Consider the following 23877-nt stretch of genomic DNA (forward strand, 5'->3'; position numbering starts at 1 on the left):
ACAGCTCATTAGTGACATGATAATAATAGAAAAAATAGATAGGTATATAATAATAAAACAGAAATAAATTCAGCACTTTAACAAGTAAATTGACGCAAGAAAAGGCAAACAGTGAGATAATTAAAAAAAAAATTGTCTTTCATGTCATCATATCTCCTTTGTCTTCTTTGTCTTTTCATTTGTTTTTATTGACATTGTCATTTGTTGTTTTGTATGTTCGTGGAAACTACTGCGCATTTGCTTTGTCTGTCAAACCACTACGTAAACTTTGTTTTCAAATAAATGTTTATTTATTATTTATACCATTATTATTTATGCTGTTATGTTAATGTGTGTCTTCAGTCTGTTGGCTATATTTATTTACATTTTCATTTAAGCATTTAGCAGACGCTTTTATCCAAAGCGACTTACAAAAGAGGAATAAGATACAGATACATACACTGTCATGTTTTATTGAAGAAGAGCTGAAAGTAGTGATTGAGATCTTCTCTTTGCAACCAATGAAGTCGCCCCCTGGTGGCTAACTCTTTCTTCCTTCCTCTTTTCTAGACTTCACTTTACAAAACCAGACATTTCATACATGTTTAGTCTATCGGGAAATAAAACCTATTTTTAACCAGGACAACAAGTAAACAAGATTTTTATCACCGATTCAGATAAGTAAATTAGCTAAACTGCTGACTTTGGTGGAATATCATACTTGTGTATTATGATCCACATGAGAATGATTGATTTTCTACATTAACAGTGGATGATTCGTGACAAGAATTTGCAGAAAACAAATGTCACGGACATGTTTGGGATGATTAAGAAACAAAGTCTCCTTTGTACTGTTGTTCAGTTATTTAACGAGCACATGGAGAGACTTTTGTCTTTAAAAAAAGAGACAACATTGTCCCAGAAGACAAACTCAAACTCAAATGAAATATTGATGTTATGATCAGACACTAATAAAGATCATGTGTGTGAATCCAATGAGAGAAACACACTCACCAAACACACAACAATGTAGGGTTTTAACCTTCAAATAATGTCTCCAAGATACACATCAACTTAGGACAGGGTAAATGTCACCTCTGTGTTCAGGTCCATGCCACATAAAGAACTACACAATTCTACTTTACCACAATTACTTATCCCTGAACCTAAAATAAATAAATACATGTGTGTAAATAGATGTAGGGAAAGTAATTAACAAGTGATGAGTGCATGTGCTTCATACACGACAGACATCCTGAGGCAATTTCCCCGACTCTGAAAGCCTCCTCGCTCACATGACATATTTTATCTTGTTTATTGAGTCTGTTTTTGACTTTATTTACATTCAACTGAAAGTTTATGAGGAGTGCATTGATCAGTAGCAGTAACTTATGCTTTCGTCATTGGAGACCACTTCTTATTCTTAACAGCAAGTTGCTTTAAAACTTTGTATGAACCAAGACAACAAACTTGACTTGGAAAATGACTTCCTGTGTACTCACCCTGACACTGAAACTTGTCGGCGGGCGTGGTCAGAAGCAGTTTGCCCTCCATGCCGCGGGGCCCGGCACAGCGGGCGATGCCGGGCTCCTTGTAGCCGCTCTTCACCCAGTCTGACAGCCAGAGCAGACGGCAGTCACAGTACAGAGGGTTGGCTCCGATCGCTCTGGAGAAACAGGGACAGTCAAAAGATTAACAACGGCGATGATAACACCAATACAATACATCAGCCAGTGAAATCGTCATCTCAATTATTTAACTGTTGTATAAAGATGAAGTGTAATCATCTTAAAGTGGGCACCTTTGCCAATATTATACATCATTGTAAAAATGTTTTACTCCAATTTTTTATCAGGTAAGGAGGGAAAGGAGGATAGAATTGTATTAACATGAGCTGCACAGATTTTCAAAGCCACAGGGTGGAGCTGTCAGACCTCACGGCTCTGCTCAGGTACAGTAGCCTACATTCAACACAGACACACACACACACACACAGGTCAAATGCCTCACTAAATACGATTATCAGAGACAAATGTGGGATTGAATATCTCTCACACACAAACGCGCCGCGTCATATGAGAGAATGTTGAATTCTCCTCAGTCGATTAAAGTCCGTGATCTGCAGCTGCAGCGAAGGATCAACCGATTAACAGTAGTCTAACTCAGGTTTAAGTACAACTTTCTTGGTCTGTTTTTCCTAGTTGTAAGGCACATGACCACAGCCAAGCTAAATTTGCTTACCTCACTAGCAGATTATTTTTTTGTAGAACAAGAAAATTCAAATCAGTTTAATAATATCCGGTTTATTTTTAGTAGGGCTGTTTTTGTAGTGTTGTTGCAGTGATGGCTCCATCTCTATGGTCGTCAACACTCAATTTACTGAGTAACACAGGGTTGTAGTGTCCAATTCCACTGGTCAGCGGGTCAATATGATGCTCCCTGGTGTGTTCTCACACGGAGAAAAGTACTATACCCAGGATCAATCCATAGTTTTGGCAGTGTGTTTAATGTTGAACACACTGGTGCTCTTAGTAAGTCACCTGCTGAGTTTGAACCTTTGGACAGTTAAAGACAGAAAGATGTTCATTGTCCATTTATAGATATGTCCATTTATAGATAGATGTTTGGTCTAGTCATTAGTTTAGGATTTAAAGCTGTGGTAGGCAACATATATTTGTGGTTTCTGATCTTCTGATATTGCATATATAACCTTTCAACATAATAAAAATCAAACACTCTGAGAGAGGAATAGAGGTCAACTGATGGTAGACTTTTAAAGGCAGATTGAATGATGATAGTTTGACGCAGGAAAAAGCTGAGAGCTGAAAGAGGGCAAAAGTCGGGGTCACACCCTGGACATCGCAGGGCAAACATATCAAACAAATAACCATACACTCACACAGTCACCTCCAATGCCCTCATGACTTATTGATGATCCAGAAGTAATGGAGTTCACATGTTTACTTGAATGCATCATCAGCAGATGTTTGGTTAGGGCTGTGTTGCAGCACTATTGACATTTTTGAGGGTCAGTGAATGCATCACGTGGCTGCTCCTCTAAACTCACACCCTGTGGAACCTGCATTGCTCACAGTAGTTCTCATGTTCTTGTTAGTTCTCTTAAGAGGGAAGAATTGCCCTGAACAGTTGTTTTGGTTACTAATCATCAGCAGAAAATGATGTCGTATACACACACATTATCAGAAAAAATGACCTCTAAATTACCAAATATAGTCTTAGTTCCAAATATTTGTGCTCTGTGAGCAGGTAGCAGTGACAATGCACTGTAAATACACAGTTAAATAAAATATAATCTACTGTTTATGATCTGTATTACATGATCTTAAAATACACTTATTTCCTTTTCATTTCAGATAGAACCTGCTTTCTTTGGCTTTTTAAAGTTATATTTAACATCATGATATGTATGTGTGTTAGAAACAATGACATTGTCTAGAAATATGGTCAATAATTTTGTTGATTACATGTATTTTGTATCAATATATATAATATTTAGTGCATTTCACAAATGTATTTACTATATTAAATGTGATGATCATCAATGTAATAGTATTTAAAAAAGTAATCGCAGATACTCTGTCATGATATGACGATATCCAAAATCCATTTAGATTTAGACCAGATCCATATAGATATAATACTGATATATTGCCCAGCCCTACAAATACAATTATTATTGTTATTATTATTATTATTATTATTATCATTATTATTATTATTATTATTGTTGTTATTATTATTATTATTATCATTATTATTATTATCATTATTATTATTATTATTATTAGAGCCAAATAAAGATGAAAATGCATCATGGAAAAAAAAAATCCAATAGAGTAAAACACTTCATCAATTTCAGAGTCAGATTTGGTTCCATGAGCTAATTTTGCAGCCTGACTCATTTTACTGATGGACAGCAGGATGTTATTACAGTGATGATGATGATGTCATGTTTCACACGACAAAAATAAAAAAGAATGACGCCTTCCTCCCCTCTTCACTTCCTCTTCACATGGTCTCCCCGCCGTCTGTCTGCCATCATCTCTCCTCCCACCTTCACGCCCCAACTCTCTCCTCTCTATTCTCTAAGAGCATGCTGCTTTTTTCCCTGACTATGTTTAAACGTACGGTTTATACAGAGGCTATAAGAATGTGCAACACAGAGTGTCTTATATCCTTTTTTTTTTTAGCAAAACCTGCAGCTATCTGACGGAAAAAACATAACTATATAAACATAGCGAAGCAAAAAATACCCAAAATGTGAAATGTGGAAATATGTCACAGTTCACTGTTCACTTGGCTCGTTTTTATGAACAAAAAGTTCATGTTTCTCTCCATTTTTGTGACTTCTGCACAGTTATTGCTAATTTATATTACTACCAAAAATGTGATATAAAATGAATCATAACTTTGACTCAACAACACATAACAAGACGAAAAAGACTGAATATGTGACCTAAAAACACACACCTGCAGGATGTCCATATAAGGAGTTGTGTATTATTACAGGTTTTAACCGTCAATGTTTTTTGTTTTTATCTGACTGCAAATAAAGGCAGCAGAAGAGACGTGTATCTCCCTCACACACACATCATACTGTCAGACCCGTCTGCCTGTCACACTCAGGCCGTGTTGGCGTTATGTGCTGTGTGTGTGTGTGTGAGTGTGGGGGGTCGGGGGGGGTGTTTGAATGCTTACAGGTGAGACAGGGAGGCCACGTCACTGAAAATGCCCTGCTGGAGCTCAGAGATGTCGTTGCCATGGAGAGAGCTGAAAGACAACCACAGCGGTGGGTCAGTGACAACTGAAAACTGTGTGTGTGTGTGTGTGTGTGTTTGCGTGTGTGTGTGTGTGCACATGCTCACAGGAGTCTCAGCGAGCGCAGGCCGCCCAGTGCCAGAGGAGGGATGCATTGTAGTGAGTTGTAACTGAGGATCCTGGAAAAAAAAGAAAGACAGTGTGATTTTGCACTTAATCTGCTGAAAACATTGAATAATCTGATTCTCTCAGAATAAACCACATTTAGTATTATAATTGACGTCCATGTTGAATAGCTGGCGATAAACTGTCGGGCCAGTTCATACTTTCTGTGTTAGGCGTTCATGGAGAGACGCTTCAGATTTACATTCATATTAAAATATCAGTCTAGTGTTCCTAGACTTCCCTCCTCACACACAGAGTCCACCATGATGGGGATTCAATCGAATTCAATTCAATTTTAGACAACAGACAACATCATCGAGAGCAGAGAAACCCAACAATTCACACAATGAGCAAACACTAGGCATCAGTGTAGAGACAGAAGAAGAAATCTCTGACAGAACCAGAGTCAAAGATGTGCGACATCTGCTTCAACCGGTTCGGATGAAAGGAAAAATTGGGGAGGACCAAGAACTGAGGACCAAGAACTGAACCTATAGCTGCCCCCTCCCTCTGCACAGACTGCAACGATCCATCCACCTTCAATTCACTCGTTAAAACTCATCTATTTCAAAGTGCTTCTAAAGTGGAAATATGAAATCATCACGCAATCTTCCACCATAAAATGACACAGAATGTGTTCGAGTTTAAGAATGTGATGATTATATATTACGAGTCAGACCTCAGCAAGAAAAGGTCAGGATAATAAGTGGGCGAGTGTCAGACTCCGGAAAATGACCCAACAGAATTTCCAAGAAAATTATTTCACAGTTCCAGTCTGACAACAGTCGTAAAAATTGACCTGAAACTCACGTGGCCTATGACCTCTTAGTCACTGTACACAGTACACTGTGTGTGTGTGTGTGTGTGTGTGTGTGTGTGTGTGTGTGTGTGTGTGTGTGTGGACTCACAGCGTGGTGAGCTGGCTCATGTTGGAAAAGGAGTCGTCAGACAGGGAGCTGATTTTGTTGTTGCTCAGATCTCTGCAGAGACAAAAACACACATGTACAGCATGAGTACCAGCAACACACACACACACAAACACACACATACACACACACACACACACACACACACGCAAACTTACACATTAGAAGTTACATGCTACTCATCAGTAGGTCAAACCGGTCACATGACCATGTGGATGTATGTGTTCTTGCACTCTTTAAGACTGACTAATGAAGTTTAGGGTTAAGAATTTAATTGTGGTTTAATTAGGTAAAGGCTAGGGTTAGTCATTAACTGGTTATGGAATTAAGTCAGAGCAGTGTCCTAAAAATAACTATTGCACAATCCTCTGTGTGTGTGTGTGTGTGTGTGTGCGTGTGTGTGTGTGTGTGTGTTACATGGATATACAGTTTCATGCTCACTGAGCTGGACATCACCCTGCGGACTTCACTATACAGTCCACAGCTCCCCCTGCTGGATTTCTTTATAAATGACAGTGGATGTGTTGTTTTTTCATAAAATTCAGTATCATAGTCGCATGTCTAAATGTTGGATTGATGCATTATTAGATTATAAAAACATGAAGCAATAAAGCACTGCCTCCCTGATATATAATCCACCGGTGATAAACAGTAGAAACTGTGTAAAAGTAAATGTGTTAAATTATAGAAGTGTAAACAGATGCAATGAAGCAGCAGAGTTTGTGTTATTTGTGTGTGAAGTGATGAGCTCTTACACCAGCTGCAGGTACTTGAAGGAGGCCAACTCTTTGGGAACACTGGTGAACTGGTTTCCATCCAGATACCTGAGATGATGACAGGAAAACATGAAGCCTTTAACACCTACGTCTCAAATTGTATCATAAAAAAATCTGCACCATAAAAGGGCCAGAAAATGTCTTGTGAGTAAGTGCTTTTGCCCATTTTTATCCAATATCTGCCACTTATTTACAATTTACTGCATGCTAAAATGGTGTATTAACAATTGAAAATGAAGAAAAACTAAAAGTTTTATTTAGAAAAAGCACTGCAGTTGTACATGAACACCAGATTGTGCGTATATTTAAAATTTGAACGGTATAAAACATATTCCAAATAACATTTATTTGAGTTTTTAGCTATGCTAACAGCTGGAAGTGCCAGAATTGACAACATTGACAAAAAAAAAAGAATAATTCAAAGAAGAAATTAGTATGTTCTCACAGGGCTTGAGTTCTGATGCTGAGCCAAAGCTGATAATTGATAATTGAAGAGTAATTATTTCTCCACTTTACATTCATTCATCTTCTTGCTTTTTTGGAAAAAAATCATCTGTGCTGATGATACAGTATTTAGGAATTTTAATTATTATTATAACATTAATTATATAATGCCTGTTACTTCATCTCTGCTGATTGATTGCTATAAACTATTTTAATAATCATTGGTTTTGTTTGAGTGTTTCCTTGATTTCAGCTTCTTAGATGTGCAGATGTTCTGGGGTTTTTTTTGGACACTTCATTGAATATCTTTGCTTTGTGGACAAAACAAGATATTTGAAGAAAGGTTTGAGAAACGCATGATCAACGTTTTTCAGAGTTTGCCATTTTTGGGACCAAACAATGAATCAATCAACCAATGAATTGTCATTGAAGACAACAGTTGCAGCTCTATCCTGACATCAGTGTTGTGTTCGTGTTTTCTGACTCACAGTTCGGTGACGTTGCGAGAAAGCCCCCTGGGCAGAGCCTGTAGGTGTTTGTTGCTGCAGCGGACGACTGTGTCCATGCAGGTGCACTGGCTCGGACACTGAATCCCCGCAGCACAGCTGCTGTCCTCCAGCACCGAGCCTGAACAGACGGACAGGAAGACGGAAGACAGTTGAGTCAAAAGACTTCAAAACTCACAGTTCATGCACCTATATTAGTGCTTCCATTTGTGTTTGCACAATAGAAACATTGCAGGGACACACAATTTCATACAAAGTCAAATGTGACAACAACATCAACAACACAGTGAAGCTCACAAAGTTGCAGTTGTTACTATTTTGTATTTTTTACCTGTTGTTTAAACTCCGTTTGAAGAGTTAGGATAAATATCTAGTTTATAAATCATAAATGATTACAAATAGTAGAGAATATATTTTCCTTGTCACTGACTGCTTAGTAACAGCATTTTCTTTTCTATGCAGATGATATGCTCCCGTCACAATCAGCAGAATCATTCCAGAATGATTTAGTCTTTCATTATAGAACTATTGAAGTCATCTGCTGAGAGTTCCCATATCTTACATAGAATTACAAGACACAGTGTGTCACAACTACATCACAGAAAAGACTATTTTTTTGTGTTTTTAATATTGTTCAGCCCTAGCTTGCAGTCTACCATCCTCGCAGCGGAAGTCCGGCACAGCCACGTCCTGCAGCGGGATCTCTCGTAGGAAGGCTGGGCCCTGGCAGCGAGGGTTTCCCGTCACAATCCGTTTGCTGCGTAGCCAAGCGCCAAACCAGGACAGACGGCAGTCACAGTTAAACGGGTTGGCCAGGAGGTTTCTGGGGGAGTGAGGAAGATGAAGTGGGGATAAAGAGGATGACACAGAAATGACAGAAGCTGATGTTCAGTTTATGTGTGTGTGTGTGTGTGTGTGTCTGTGTGTGTCACTGACAGCGTGGACAGGTTTGGCAGCGTGTCGAAGGCACCGGGCAGGATGGTGCTCAGCTGGTTGTCGTAGAGGGAGAGCAGCCTGACGTTGGTCAGGCCCGTGAAGCTGCCGTTATGGATACAGCTGATCCTGTTGTTCCTCAGCATCCTGCACGCACACACACACACACACACACACACACACACAGAAAGTTGTGTATAGAAAAGATGTTTTTTTTCTGACATTTGTTCACGTTCTGTTTGATCACTCAAACACTACTGAGTTTCAGTGAAACGTTTGACCCAGAAAGAACAAAATCTATGACTTGGCAACATATGGTGTCTGCTTTGGCGGAAGCAATCTTAATGTCTGGCGATGATTTACCCTCCAATATTATGGGACTTCCTGTTTAGGCAGCAGATCTCCAGGCCAGTACCTCCAGTCACAGTTTACTGTTCACAATCTGACAAACATGTGAGTCATTAAACTTTTTGGGGGGAGGGGGTTATACTCAAACATTAAAAGCCCATCTGAGACCAGACTATACAGCCTAGAATAACAACAGTCCATCTGAAGTGATAACCATGTGGTCCAGCAGAGGGCGCTGTGAGTTTAAGAAATCTACATTTACAGATGCTGATGCAGACGTCACCATCATGTATACTAGTGGAGCCAGGGATCAAACCCATGACATTCTGGTTAAAAGACGACCATCTCTACCACTGAGCCACCATCGGTCACTTAGAAGTACTACGAATGTCGTCTCGGCCCCTCAGAATAGTTATGTTGCTTTACTGTGAAATAAAGGACACAAGCTAAACTGTCCTCGCGTGCAGACATTCACAACAAAGTATCTGAACAGCAACCACTCAATTTTATTTATAGTGCATGTTTAAAGTTGACCAATGAACTGTACAAAACCACATCATTAAAATAGCAAAACATTAAGCAACACAGTGCGTAGTAGCAGCAAACAATAGGAATACTACAGTATATTATAGTGCTGTACACAACACAAGAAACACACAAACAAGGGAGTCCAGACATGTGAACATGTGAACTCACAGCATGCGTAATCCCTCCATGCCTCTGAACATGCTGCCTCGCACAGACTCCAGGTGATTGGCTGATAGGTGAAGCTCCCCCACAGACGAGGCGCCGTCAAACGCTCCATCCTCAATGTCTGAGATCTTGTTGTTGCTCAAGTTACTGAAAGGGGAAAAAAAAAAAACACTTTCAAAGATACAGTGAAGTATACGTCACTGCCAGTATTCCATTTTAACATGTGTCATGGACTGAATATAATACGTTTATCTTCTTGGAAGTAAAGGGCATTGAGTGACCTACATTTTATTGAGCTGCGACAGACCCTTGAAGGCACCGGTGGCCTCCAGCACAGAGAGGTCATTGTTGTTGAGACGCCTGAGATGGTCAGCGATCAGAGAGAGAGTGGACATGAAAAACATCATTAGCACAAGAGTCCGTTTGAAATCTGTGTATTTGTCCAGTGATGCACTATGAGTCCATACACACACGTCAACATGAATATCCATGAAGCAAAGTGTCTAGTGTGTGTGTGTACAGTACTGTGTGTGTATTTGTACCAGCAGTCCTCATGGAGAACAGAACCTGGTCCTAAAGACGCAGGTTAAGTTAAGGGCTAAGGTATGAATTGTGGTTAGGTTAAGGTTCGGGTAAGGGATAAAGCTTTGTTTAGGCTGTCCAATAGAACAGAAGTACAATGCTTTGTCCTAGGAAGAATAGCTGCACAAACCTGTATGTGTGTGCATGTGTGTCTGTGTGTGTGTGTGTGTGTGTGTGTGTGTGTGTGGGGAGGGGGGGGTCTTACAGTTCTTCGGTTGAGGAGGGCAGGTGTTCAGGGAACTTAGTGAGGCGGAGGTTGGAGCAGTCAACCACATTTGCCTCACAGCGACATTTGGTGGGACACACTGGTTTACTGTTACACTCATAGCTCTGACGCCTGTCATCCGTTCCTACATGAGTGTATACACACACACAGACACACACACACAGACACACACATACATGAGGAAAGCAAAGATGGACATATGCAGGTCAGTCAAATTGCTGAAAATACTACACTGTTTATCCCTGTGACTGCAGAATCACTGATGCAGGGGATAGTTCTTTTCTTTTTTAATAGACAGTATGCAACACACACCGAGACCAAAGGATGGAAATGCAATTCAAACATCATTTTTGTTGTGAATGCGAACACAGCCCTGTTCTGTCTGACTTTGTGAATGGGCAATGGGTGGATGACGTGAACCCCTGTACACACTTGGAAGTGGAAAGTATGACCTAAGCGTAATACAGTGACTATGCATTAAAAATAAAACAACTATCCCTTTAATAACTTAATGTGCATGACACACACACACACACACACGCACACATGTACAGACAAACACATGTAATCACCTGGGATGTAGTACTGCTCTTTGGCTGTCATAAAAAACAAAAGACAAAGAAAATATGTCAGTGAAAAGAAGCTCAGGCACACTAATGACCACAGACTAACACACATTTATTCACACACACACACACACACACACACACACTGACCGGAGCATCGGAACTTGCTGCTTTTGATCTGTGCGATGCGTTTGTTGGCGAGGCGGCGAGGGCTGGCACATCGGGCTCCACTCGTCTCTATTGGGTTTGACCGCAGGAAGTCAGCCAGCCACTTCACATTACAGTCGCACACAAAGGGGTTCTGGGCCAGGTGGCTGATGGGAAATTAGAGGGGGGCCGTCATGTCAGTGTGGAGCTCAACAGAGCAGGACTTTGAAAAAGTGTGAGTGTGTGTTGTCTCCTCACAGTGTCTGGATGCTGTGCAGTGAGCTGAAGGTGCCTTTGGCCAGACTCTGGATCTTGTTGTCGTACAGCGACAGCAGAGCCAGGTTCTCCAGGTCTTTGAACACCGTTGCCCTGACACAGTGGATCTTGTTAGCGTTGAGCAGCCTGCAGGAGAATAAGAGAGATTTCTTAGATTTCTTCACCAGCAAGAGATAACCAAAAAGCTGAGACACACCCTCTGCTTCTGAGCTGAACATATCGACATTCACGATCACTGTTTTAGTCCCAAATGAAATGTATCTTTGAAGAAAATAAAGTGAAATTGACTCTTAATATTCAGTCATTTAGATCAAATACATATTACTGTTTTGTTTTTTTCAGTCCAGTTTGGTTCTTTCTACATTAGATGCATGTTAAGCTGTGAGTGACAAGCAAGAAACAATTAATCACATTTGTTCTTGATCACTTTCAGCTCCCATCGCTGCGAGCACACTTAATTCACACAATATTCTGTAAGCCTATCTCTATCGTGTTTGTAGTAACTAAAAACGACACTTCCTTCTGCGTTGTGACCCAGTTATTTATAGTTTATATCAACTTAAAAGGGGAAAAAATGGGTACAGAAACATACACGAGGGACAAACTGACACCTAAAACCCATGTCAAACACAGTCAGTGTTAATGTCACTTTTGAAAAATGTCACATGGTTTGGACTTACAGCAGCTCTAGTGAGGCCAGACCATCAAACACTCCGCTGGGCAGCTCCGTGATCTTATTACCATACAGAACCCTGCACACACACACACACACACATATGTTATTTTATATCATATTTCATATGTGCTTTCAGTCAGGCTGTCACAGTTACTGTTGTGTTTTATTATCAGTTTCACAAGTTCACTCATATTTCGAGCTGCTTTCACACTTGACTGACTGCATATTTCTGCTCAAAAAAGACATGACAAACACATACGGTACACACACACACACACACGCGCGCACACAATCACATACAGTGACAGACTGTACATCCTGATATTGCATACAAATGTGTTTACAGAGAGAAAGCACAACTTTTACATTTACAGTCACACAAACACATGCATGTGGTGAAACCAACATATGGAGGTGCAGATGTACACAAACCACACACACACACACACACACACACTGCTGTATGTACACTAGCTTCTGACACTTTCAGGAGGAGTTTCATTCAGTGTTACTCACAGTGAATTGAGCACTTTGAGGCCGTGGAAAGCATCTGGAGCGATTTCAGAGATCTGGTTGTTGCTCAGGTCTCTGAAAGACACACATAAAAAACACACAAACACACACACTTAAGTCAGCACTAACAGAAGCTCAACTGTATTATACTTCATATAGGCTGTTGTCATATTTCTACTACGTACACAAACCCAGTCTCAAGAGGACACTTTCTCAAATTGCAATCAAAACTAAAATCTGTCATTTGTTGAATAACTCAAACCTTTACTAAACAGATAAAAGAAAATATGTCCAATGTTTTCACTGACAAACCTAATTGGATTTTGCAGATTTATATATATACAAAATAAAGTGACGCTTGCAATAGATTGCACAGATTATGCACCTTTGAAAATGAAATAATCATACTTATTCTTAGGTGTACAATCATGTGATTGTATGAATTGCTATTTTTCACTCTCCCCGAATGAGCCTTTAACTTCTATATCAGGAGCCACATTCTGACATTCAGTTCATTGACAGTGTTTGTCAGCGCATGATTGCAAAGAATTTAGGTCTGTTACATTCTTTAACAATAAAAGATTCAGACATTTGGGGAGACAAGTGGAAACTTTCTGACTCGTCTCAGAATTATACATATATATATATATATATATATATATATATAAATACAATTTTGACAAGTTCTCTGTGAGTGAACGACAGTGGAAAGATGTGGTCAGACAAGTCAACGTTTCAAGTTTTTTTGGGATAAATGGACGTCAGACTCCATACAAAAGACCATCTAGACTGAAAGAAATGAAACAGATAGGGTTTGCGCAAATAAATTACACACATTTTTCATTTGTATATTTAAGCATATTTCAACACCACAAATTCAAAAACAAATATGTTAGAATTTCATCCAAAATACTAGTAAATGAAGTGTTTCCTCCGCTCTCTTGTTGCACTGACTGCTAGGATCATGGTAAGCCTGCACTGATGCTCCCTCACTGCTTAAGGGCTGGACAGTTCACTCACACTCCACACTAACTAGTTTATTTTAGAATGCTCCTTAATATGGCAACACTATGGCGAGTGGATAGAGAGCAGTGTGGGATTAGACCTTAGACTCACTGATGACCTGCTTTGAACATGATGGTCAAAGGTCAAGGTCAAACTTACAAATCTTGCATTTGAAAAAGTGAATGCAACGTCTCAGGAACACCTCCAGGATATCTTCATGAGATCGGTTCAAACATTCTATCAAAGATGCGCTGATTAGAATTTGATGTTTGAAAGGTCAAAGGTGAGGGGGGGTCATGGTGACCCCATGCCCGTGACCAAGAGGAAGAAACGTGTGCTTGTAAAAGGAGGGTTGTTAAAATTCTGAGACGAGTCAAGGGCTGGGGTGCCCCTGAGCAAGGCACCCAATCCTATACTGCTCCCCAGGTGCAACGTTTCGGTTGTATATTGACGATAAAGATCATTTCATTTCAGATTTGTGTGTGTGTGTCTGCTACTGTTGTGTAATTAGGACGTTTTGACTTCACTAATTGGTGTGTGTGTGTGTGTGCAAAAATAACCAACTCTAATTCTAATTAATTATATATTTAGACCCTCATGTGGAGGATCAAGTGGTAGAAGATGGATGGATAGATGGATATGGCAGGCCAAAAGTTCAAGACCAAAGGTCACGGTTGTCTTGCAGAACATGTTTTTGGCCTCTTGAACATCAAGTGAATATTGTGTGGACTCGAACTGCATTGGTCTGCAGAGATAGACAAGCACTGGGCAGTGATTGTAGCTTCTTTATATAACTTCACCCTGATGTATGTATTTACTGAGGTCAAACCTGCATGAATGGCTTCATTGTTCACTTTCTAAAATCTCCAAACCAAATCCCAACAAACAGAAACCATTTATAAAGTGGAGAAACCTCGTCTGACGAGACAACTGGACTTAAAAGTGAGTTTGAAAGAAAATGTTTGACATGAAAGTCAAACGAGGAGGGAGATGAAGAACATTTTCACATGTCAGATTTGGTCTGACAGGCCCGACCACAGCATGTAAGATTAGAAAGTCCTCGTCTGCTGCCACGTCTGTCGCTCAACTGTCATAATAACTTTTAAGACAAACCACTCAATCCAGCCTGGTAATGTAATCAACTCCCCCTCTTAGCGCTAAGGACAGTTTCACAGTGATGATGTCAGATGACAAGGAAGAGCATAAAAAAGGATGAGATAGAGAAGAAAAGGAAAACCACAACATGGAGAGAAAGAATGTCTGAGGATGGAAATGAGCGAAGGGAAGAGGAAAAAGCAGGAATGTTGGACGGAAGAAAAACCACAAAGAAAGGAAAAAAAGGAAAACATGTGGAGTCAAAAAGTCATGAATGCTATTATTGTGGTTGAATTCTATCTTTTTTCTATACATATATATATACAGTTGGAGACTATATCTGCTTGAATGCTGATATAAATCAAGCGCTCCTCAAAGCTGAAAATCCACTGGGGCAGGAAAACCACAGCCCTGCAAACGGAGGAGACAGAGGAAGGGGAGCGCGGTCCAGTCGGCAGAGCAAAGTTTAGACGCGTGTGTGGGTTTTTTTTTTCTTAGTTCTGTCACTTTGGATGCAAAGATCCTCGGACCTCATTGGCTGACATGAACCTCGAGGGACAGAGCTGTAAAAACCACAGCCTCCACGGCTGCACAGTGACGTTCAGACCAGAAAAAAAAATCATTATTTAATCACTTGATGTCATGATAATCATATGGTGCTGATGTTTCACTGTTCAAGCGAAAAAAGAACAAATGGCTCCAAAAAAACAGTAGACAGTAAAATATGTGATGTTAGGTCTGAAATAAATACAGGGTTTGCCTCATTTTTCCTGAATGACAATAATGAAATGCACAGATTAGATTGACAGTATTCCACAGTTTCTGCCATTATTTGGTGGCAGCAGGAAAACAATCAAACAACAAGCTTTGTGTTTTAGAATATATTTAGAAGAAAAAGCCCCTGTCCATTATTTAATCCTAATTTTCAACACATAAGAAATCGTTGTATGATGAAAATCTGCTGTTGAATCAAGATAAAGATACTGGTTTTGTATTTTACAGCCAAATATGATTCAACTAAAAGCCCAGACCTGATTAAATGGGCCGAATATTTGTTTGAATTATTTTTATTCTAGGGTCTTTGTCAAATGTGCAATGAAATGGTGGTGTTGCTTTGGAGGACTCACATTCGACGAAGCTTCTTGTAGGAAGTGAAGGCACCTGGAGGAACTGACTTGATGCCATTCTGCTCCAGACGACTGGAAAGTGAGAGACAGAGAGAGAGAGAGAGCAGAAGAAGTCAGAAGAATTCATAAATTATTTCAAAGAAGACATTATTGTACATAATCCCCCTTGTATAAAGGCTGAGGCTGTAAAGAAGTCATCTGGGATCCATCATAGCAACATCCTGCCATTTATAAAAGGGCTCACATTATAAAGTCTGAACCAGCTTAGTGTATAATTTTCACTATTTTATCTTGCTGTTAGACAATCTTTTCTGACAGGAAACTAAAGAAACTAAAGAATTCTGAAAAATACGGCAACCATTCCTCGATTATTAAAACAGGGGGAGAGTGCAGTGCAAGAATTGTGACTTACTGACTGCAACCAGGGATCCCAATGTTGTAGATGTGCTATAATGTCATGTATTTATGTATTAACTTATTTGTTTATTTCCTCTTCCTTTCTTTTCACCCACTGTGTAATTGTGTGTATAGTGGCTAGTATCCTGAGGGGTATGTTGGGTGGGATGTGGTTGTTATTTCTTTAAATAAGCCAATAAAAAAACAGTGCCTCAACATCAAAAATCCTGAGCTATCCCTTTAATGTTGATTTTGGGTGTTGTCAGAGGGAAAATCATGTAGCTCTTATTGCTTGGTTTTTACAGTGATAATAAATCATGGGGGCCACACGGGTGGTGTAGTGGTTAGCACTCTTGCCTTTGCAGCAAGAAAACTTTGTAACCCGGTTGGAAACAGGGTCTTTCTGCATGGAGTTTGCATGTTCTCCTGTGTGTGCGTGGATTTTCCTCCCGCAGTCCAAAAACATGCAGAGGTTAATTAGACACTCTGAATTGACCGTAGGTGTGAGTGTGAGAGTGAATGGTTGTTGGTTTTGTGTGATTGCCCTGTGATGGATACATGAGAGGGTGAACCCTGCCTTTCATGTGTCAGCTGGGATTGGCTCCAGCTCCCCATTGACGCTCATGTAGATGATGAAGCAATAGAACATTTGATTTCTTTTATCTGCTCGGATTACTCACATCTCAGTCATGGCCTCAGGGAGGTGGGCGGGTATTGCAGTGAGGCCCCGCCCCCGACAGTCCACGATGTTGTTGCTGCAGGAGCACATGGGAGGACAGGAGCCAGACGCCAGGCTGCACGGCTGAACAAAGGCGCTGCCACCATTGCCTAAGAACAACCAAACAAATAAGTCCCAACTTCCCCTTCAAACACTTTAGACACTCTAACAGCATGTCAACAAAAAAGTGAGCTGCTTGCACCTGAGCAGGCGAAGTCACTCTTACGCAGCTCGGCAAGGTTGAGGCCCCTCAGCTTGGGAGGGGAGCTGCACTGAGTGTAGAGACCCAGCGCTGACCGCTGACGCAGCCACGGTGACAACCAGGCCAGATGACAGTCACAGCGCAGAGAGTTAGCATGGAGACGACTGAGGAGGAGAAAAAAGAGGAGGGATCGAGAAAGAAAACCAAAGAACGGACGGAGGAGGGAGGTCAGGGGGAAGAAGATGAGTTCACACAGCACTCATGAAGTCTATCAGCTCCACATGACTTTCTTTGTTTGCTCTACTACAGATGTGTTTATAAGAGATGCATTTTTATGTTGAGACAAACGGAGGCAACAGCAACAATGGACTAATAACGCAAGACAGCTCGTTTAGAGTATGACTCAAAACACAAAGAAGTGTCCAGAAAAGTTTTCAGAAGTTAATTCTACTGCTCAAAAATTGCTTGTTCAGCAGTTTGACAGGACAAATGTCTCTTGTATCCACCCACTGCTGCTATGCTGCTGTATACACACAAACGCTCCCTCAGTCAGGTCTGGTAGTTTTGCTTGACAGAGCCCATTTCCGGGTGAAGGAAGCAGCAAATAAATAATGCTACATCATTTCTGTTCACAAAGACCAAACATAGGCAGAATAAAAACATCAACAACAGTTAAGCAGTGCAGCTTTAAGTGAGCACTGCAGCATTGTGGGTAATGTAGTAAAAGAAGCCGAGGAACTCACAAGGTGCGGAGCTTGGGCATGTGGTTGAAACTGGAGACTGGAATACTGCTGATGTTGTTGTTATTCAGCGTGCTGGGAAAGAGGAAAACAGACAACGTGTGGGGGACACAGTAAACTTCATATTCCTGCCACAAAAACACACAGAAACTCACTGTGTGAAATACTCACAGGACTTCCAGGGAGCGCAGAGCTCTGAAGGCTCCCTCCTCTATACAGCTGATATGGTTTTTATCCAGCTGACTGGAAACAGAGAGTCCAAAAAACAACATTTGCCATTACACATACTTTTTCATGAGAATTGAAGTGAAGAGCTCAGTGGTGAAAGGCTCTGTGACGGCTGAAGTTGATATTGTGTAACTATTTTCATGTTTAGTGTTCAGCCAGACAGATGCAATTTTTGCATAATCCTACATAAGTCTCCTACAGCAACTTAATGTACTTGTGTCATTATTACTTTGATACTAGTTACTTTTCTGTCATCCACTGTTTCAATCACATACAGGTTTTTGATGTCCGTGGCTCCTCTGAACGCCCTCCGTGGAATGGCCTGGATGGCGTTTTCACTCAGGTCCCTGAAGAAATGAAGGAAAATAATGAATGAAATATGGATGAAATAATGAAGTCAACAGAATTTATCACAATGCTGACACATTGTTGTTATCTAATTATATTCAGTGGTTGAATAATGCTTTGGTTGGACATGTTTTTGTCCAACATGGACCTCAAATCCCAAAAGCCCAAATTTTATGGGCCTAGATTTAGATAAAGTTATTTATAAAGATTTATAAAGATAGACTTATTAAGACAGATCTATAAATCACAGGCGGGCAATATAACAAGATCAATACTTAACACGCTGTCTATCACAAGATCTTAAAACTAAGATTTCGTACATTTAGGAGAGGATGACACCTTGAATTTGAAGGACACAGAGAGATGGAATATGGGGAAATACATGCAGCCTTAAGGTAGAACCTCAATATTTTAATATTTAGTGGAAACAATACCATCAATTGCATTGTGTCATAATGTAATGCTCCATCACATTTCAAATAAATTACTGTGAATAGTGAAATGAAGCACAACTGTAAAAATATATGTCTTTGTACAGTATCTCATGAATCAAATTGAAATATCTAACATCTGTCGGAAAAATTACAACGAGATATTTTCTTAAAATAGTCCAGGTCTAATTTTCAGGCCGATCCGCCCCATTACCAGCCAGCCTAATATGAATGTAAACACCGGGTTCTCTTCATCTTAATGGGGTTTCCCCCTGCAGCCTGGAGCAGTCGGTGGGCCGAGCATCAACCAGGAAGGGTCACATGAACAACAACAGGGCATCGTCAATACTGACAGAGAGAAAAAAGAGATGCACTGCTACCACTAAAAAAAACACTGCGCAGGAAAAGACAAATGAACTACAACAAGCAAAAACCAATGAGTAAAACCGTGTGTGTGTGTGTGTGTGAGAGAGAGAGAGAGAGAGAGAGAGAGAGAGAGAGAGAGAGAGAGATAAACCACAGAGGAGGATGTACATCATCTCTGGCTGCCCTGGAGGACTTCAGACACACTCCATTAACATCAGGGTCAACCCAGAGAGCATGACGGCAGGGGAAACACCCAATTACTGAGACCTACACTGCTGATATAATATATGTGCTGTTTCACAGGAGCCTCAGAATAACCTCGCACAGCAAGCACATAACATCTTAACATCGAGTGTGTATCTATAGGGGTTTTCTCTCTCTGAAGAACATTAAATGAAAACATTTTTTTTTTTTTTAAATATGCTGCCACTTTCCCTTACAAAATACATTTGCTTATTGTCTTCAGAGTGACATAAGTTTTTGATCATTAGAGGTAGTTCTGGGTCCAATTTGCTAGTTTTAAACATTGCCTGCATTACAGATTGAATTTGTAGGTATTCAAAATATGTGTTACTTATGATGGCAGTCGCTGAAAATACTCGTCGATGTAGTCCTCCAGATCCTCCAGTCTCCCCTTTATTGCCCTCTTACCGCGAAGGAAAGGAAATATGATTGAGAAGTATTTCTTTTTTCCCCTTAACTTGAAATTAATTGACAATGTAGGGATGTTTGGGCTAGATGTTTGATTTGCACAAATCTCATGCAGTCTCATACTGCAGCATACTACCGTCTGTCACTCTGTGTGGCTTGATTTATGTATACAGGGTTTTTTCTTTCAGTGCTTTCGAGCATACGTACACAAATCACATAATTTCACTTGTCATTTATTTTGAATAGCATGCTCATGACAATTGTCCATTCCAGCACAGTGAATAAAAACATACATGGACCAGTAGGTAGTAGTAGCATTAGATAAAATCAAAGATGTTCACTGTTGACTTGCAGGAGATTGAGCTGTTTACAAATGTCAGTTCCAGTCAAAAAAGGCTGTCTAATGACAAGATTAAGCAGCAAACATATTCTCAAAAATGTGTTCAATTTAGCTTACGTAGATTTAATGAAGTACGCCTCTTGCTACGTGGCATAACATCTATTTCTATCTGTCTGTCTATGCTAGTTCTAGTTGAATGGAACAGTCATAGTGCAATCAGCTTTGACTTTTATCAGTACCTCATACATTCACACTTCAAATAATTATCCATTTAGTGAAGCTAAGAATAGCTAATTGCCTCTCTATTTTTACCCTGCCTTTCAATTGTATCCAAATTCTGTAGAGCTGTGCTCTGCTATCACCACAGCGATAGTCTTGTTTCTGTTGTTAAGCTACATTCAGCCAGTATTCTGTTTTATGTCAGTCACAGCTGGTTCTGCTAAAGGTTTAGTGGTAAACCAGAAGTTTCTTCTCTGTGGCCAATGAAAGTATCACAGAGAGGTCAGTGGTTGACAGCAGCAACTTGGTCTGAATTCAAAAAGCATTGTCAAGATAAAACCAGAGGAAGCTAAATAAGTTTAGCTTCCTCTGGTTTTCTTTTTGAATGACTGAAAGTGAAAAAAAAAAACAAACTAGGCACGGTCCAAGCTCAGGAGTCGCATGAAAGAATCATCAGAGAAGGTGCTGAGGGATATACAGAGTGACAGAGCGACCAGAAGGAGGACAGGATGATGGATGGACTGGGTAAGAATGTGTGGGGTGGTACAGGACCTGCAGAGTGGTGGAGAGTAAGATCATAAATCAGAGAGACAAAAGAATCTCTTCATTGCATCCAGCAAAAAAGTGGTCAGACTCAGAGATAATGAGTAGAATTTGGTGGGGGGAGAGTGGGAAAATATGGGATGGAAAAAGAGTCATAAAAACACCAGTGACAAGACTTTGGAGGAGAAAAGTGGTAGTGTCCTGGGCAATGTGCAGTTTTTCTGTGCCATCTTATGCTGTGTTTCAATCAGAGTCTCATTTCAATAAGTGCACACGCCACACACGCTCTATCTCACACTGAAAAGTGATCAAATTCACCACACATAAATGAATAATCTCTGAATGGATGATGTGAAGGCAGATTGCTCTGCGCAGTCCATTAAGCTGTCTTGAATTAGCAACCTATCAGCCAAAATATTAATTGTTGCCGGGTAAATAGGTTTCCGCTGCAAGTACTCGTTCCACGTATGTGCACACAGGTTTCAGACGAGATGGAAGTGAAAGAGCATGCTCAGGTAATCGCTACAATTATATCACTTCATTTATAATAAAACTATTTACTGTATTTGGTTTCGTGGAATTTGTCCTTTATTAGATTAACATATTATCTTTAAACACTAACTAACCCCACCCCCCCACTCATCAAGGGTAAATACGTCATGCACATATTTCAATACAGGCGCTAACCAATCTACTCAGGTCCAAAAAGAACCCAACCACTAGGGGGCCACATCCAGCATACTCCTAGTGTCGGTGTCAAGCCCGGGTAAATGGGCTTGCATCAGAAAGGATCCGCTGTGGCAACCCCTAAAGGAAGAAGCCGAAAGAAGAAGAAAGTCTTGCTAATTGTTTTGTCGTAAGTACCACTCAGACACCACGACACAAATGTCCTCCTCAGATCCACACAACGTTGCACAAAACAACGATGTCATGGTACAATCATTTTATATGTTTTCCAGGAGTAATAACTTATCTCACACAGTTGCAGTCATTTTGTCACGTAAAATAAAGTCATGTTCATACTTCTGCATCACCTCCGCGCTGTAGCTACGGGAGGTTTCCCACTAGCTCGCCATTTATCAGGCCTGTAGCTTTAGCTGTGGCTGTGGCTGTGGAGGCGACGTGGAAGTATAATAACATGAATGAGCTGAGAGGTTTAGAGGTGAGCTCATAGAAGCTATGGCTGCAGGTCTATGCTGTTGTTAAATCATGAAAAAAGACTGAATATGTGCCGACGTGAACGTTCATGTACGTGAATGAGAGTTTCGATCACATTTATTTTCATGCAGATCCTCAGTTAAACTAAACTAAGCCAAGCACATACATATTTAATGCCTTTTTTTTTCCAGTTAATGTGATTATCATGTGTTTCTTTTCAGGCATAGTCAAAATTTGCATAAATATAGTTGGATGGAAATTCAGTGACTGAGAAAGCAGGTTTCAAGTCTTGCAAATGATGACTTCATCCATGAGAATCTCGGTAGAAGCAAATAATTGGGAGAGAAGGAGGAAATGTGGCAAACTCAAATGTCAAATGGGTGGATGTGACTTTTAACAGCAGATTCATGGTTAGACTCAGCCGGGCTAACTGTGGTTGACTCACTTGACACCTCTACCAGGTGGAGAATAAATAAAGGAGGAGAAGCACAATCCTCTCAAAAATCTATAAAATCTAAAAAAGACATATAAAATGTGACCCATAATGTGACTGTGTGAAGAGATTTAGATCACACAACATGAGTAATACCACACACACACACACACACACACACCATATTAAAGATACTTTCCCATCAGGTCACCAAGACATCCGTTGCCAGGACACCATGAGGCCGTATATGATGTTTACTCGAGGGAAACAGAGCGGTCACAGCTGGACCCACGCATGTGTGCGTGTGTGTGTGTGTGTGTGTGTGTGTGTGTGTGCGTGTGTGTGTGCGTGTGTGTGGACAGTAGGCAGTCTCATATTTGCTCTCTGTCCCGTTATCTCTTCTGTTCATTTTCTGATCCGCACCGTCCTCCCCGTTGTGTTCGTGTCCATCCTCCTCTTCACCCTCTCATTGTCCCCCCTGTTATTCTAATACCCCTCCCTCTCTCCCCCCACTTACAGAGGAGGGTGAGAAAGGTAAACTTTCCCACTACTCATCTTCCTCCTCATCCTAACCTGTCTCTCAATGCAATTCTCCCAGCTCCAGGTCAAACACAGGTTAGTCTTAATCGAGAAGTTTAATCAAACTGTGAAGAAGTTTTACTTCATTTCACCTGATTGGGCTGCTGGTCCAGTTGCTCATTTAATTTGGGGAAAATCCTTAATTGTGATTTTTAACTTAACCGATTTGAAATGTATTAACAAGTTAAACCACCATGTTTCATTCTTTGTCTCCTCTCACTCTCTCACTCCTGTGGAATTTTAAGTTGTATACCAGCAGAGAGCAAGTACCATCCTAAGCAATAACATTGTTAGCACAAGAGTGAGTTTAAGTACAGGGAGATAAGTGTGAGCAGTATTAAGTGGCTTAAAGCTGTGGTATACGTTGACTGTGGCGCCGGAAATGGGTCGCCGTGCGCTGTACGCTGTACACTTTTGGTGTGCGTGGCATGTGCGCGTAAGTGTCCCAGGGCTTTTATGGGAGACCAAACAATAGCAGAACAACAACAACAAACAAACAAACAAAAATGTTAACAGTTACATACTGAAGCTTTTATGATAAGTAAGTGTTACTGAAAATGCATAAATTGCGACACTGATAGTAAGTTAATATACTGTAGAATCTTATTGAAAATGTACATGAAACAAAACCTAATAAACTGAAAATGAATTCAGATAATTGATGGTGACGCCCAACAGACGTCATGAATTAGCTCATTTCTACACCTTGTTGGAACAACATTTTTTATGGTATGGTATTCCACTTGTACATGTTCATGCTGTA

The 23877-nt window shown here is 40.4% G+C and overlaps 1 protein-coding gene across 1 annotated transcript in view; it reads right to left on the bottom strand.

The window, feature by feature from the left end:
• LOC131466999 (slit homolog 1 protein-like) overlaps positions 1-23877 on the bottom strand; it is a 67089-nt gene that overhangs the window by 15637 nt on the left and 27575 nt on the right. Inside the window, exons 5-26 of the mRNA XM_058640659.1 lie at positions 18322-18393; positions 17990-18061; positions 17822-17893; positions 17079-17242; positions 16839-16986; positions 15763-15834; positions 12539-12610; positions 12027-12098; positions 11329-11472; positions 11074-11237; positions 10930-10953; positions 10337-10481; positions 9835-9909; positions 9553-9696; positions 8512-8655; positions 8232-8398; positions 7558-7696; positions 6605-6673; positions 5832-5903; positions 4866-4937; positions 4699-4770; positions 1482-1645 (exon numbers count right to left, since the gene is read on the bottom strand). Of these exons, the coding sequence (XP_058496642.1) occupies positions 1482-1645; positions 4699-4770; positions 4866-4937; positions 5832-5903; positions 6605-6673; positions 7558-7696; positions 8232-8398; positions 8512-8655; positions 9553-9696; positions 9835-9909; positions 10337-10481; positions 10930-10953; positions 11074-11237; positions 11329-11472; positions 12027-12098; positions 12539-12610; positions 15763-15834; positions 16839-16986; positions 17079-17242; positions 17822-17893; positions 17990-18061; positions 18322-18393 (2339 nt within the window). The remainder of the gene's footprint in view (positions 1-1481; positions 1646-4698; positions 4771-4865; positions 4938-5831; positions 5904-6604; positions 6674-7557; positions 7697-8231; positions 8399-8511; positions 8656-9552; positions 9697-9834; positions 9910-10336; positions 10482-10929; positions 10954-11073; positions 11238-11328; positions 11473-12026; positions 12099-12538; positions 12611-15762; positions 15835-16838; positions 16987-17078; positions 17243-17821; positions 17894-17989; positions 18062-18321; positions 18394-23877) is intronic.

Source organism: Solea solea, chromosome 10 (genome assembly GCF_958295425.1).
Source record: "Solea solea chromosome 10, fSolSol10.1, whole genome shotgun sequence".
Lineage (NCBI taxonomy): Eukaryota > Metazoa > Chordata > Actinopteri > Pleuronectiformes > Soleidae > Solea > Solea solea.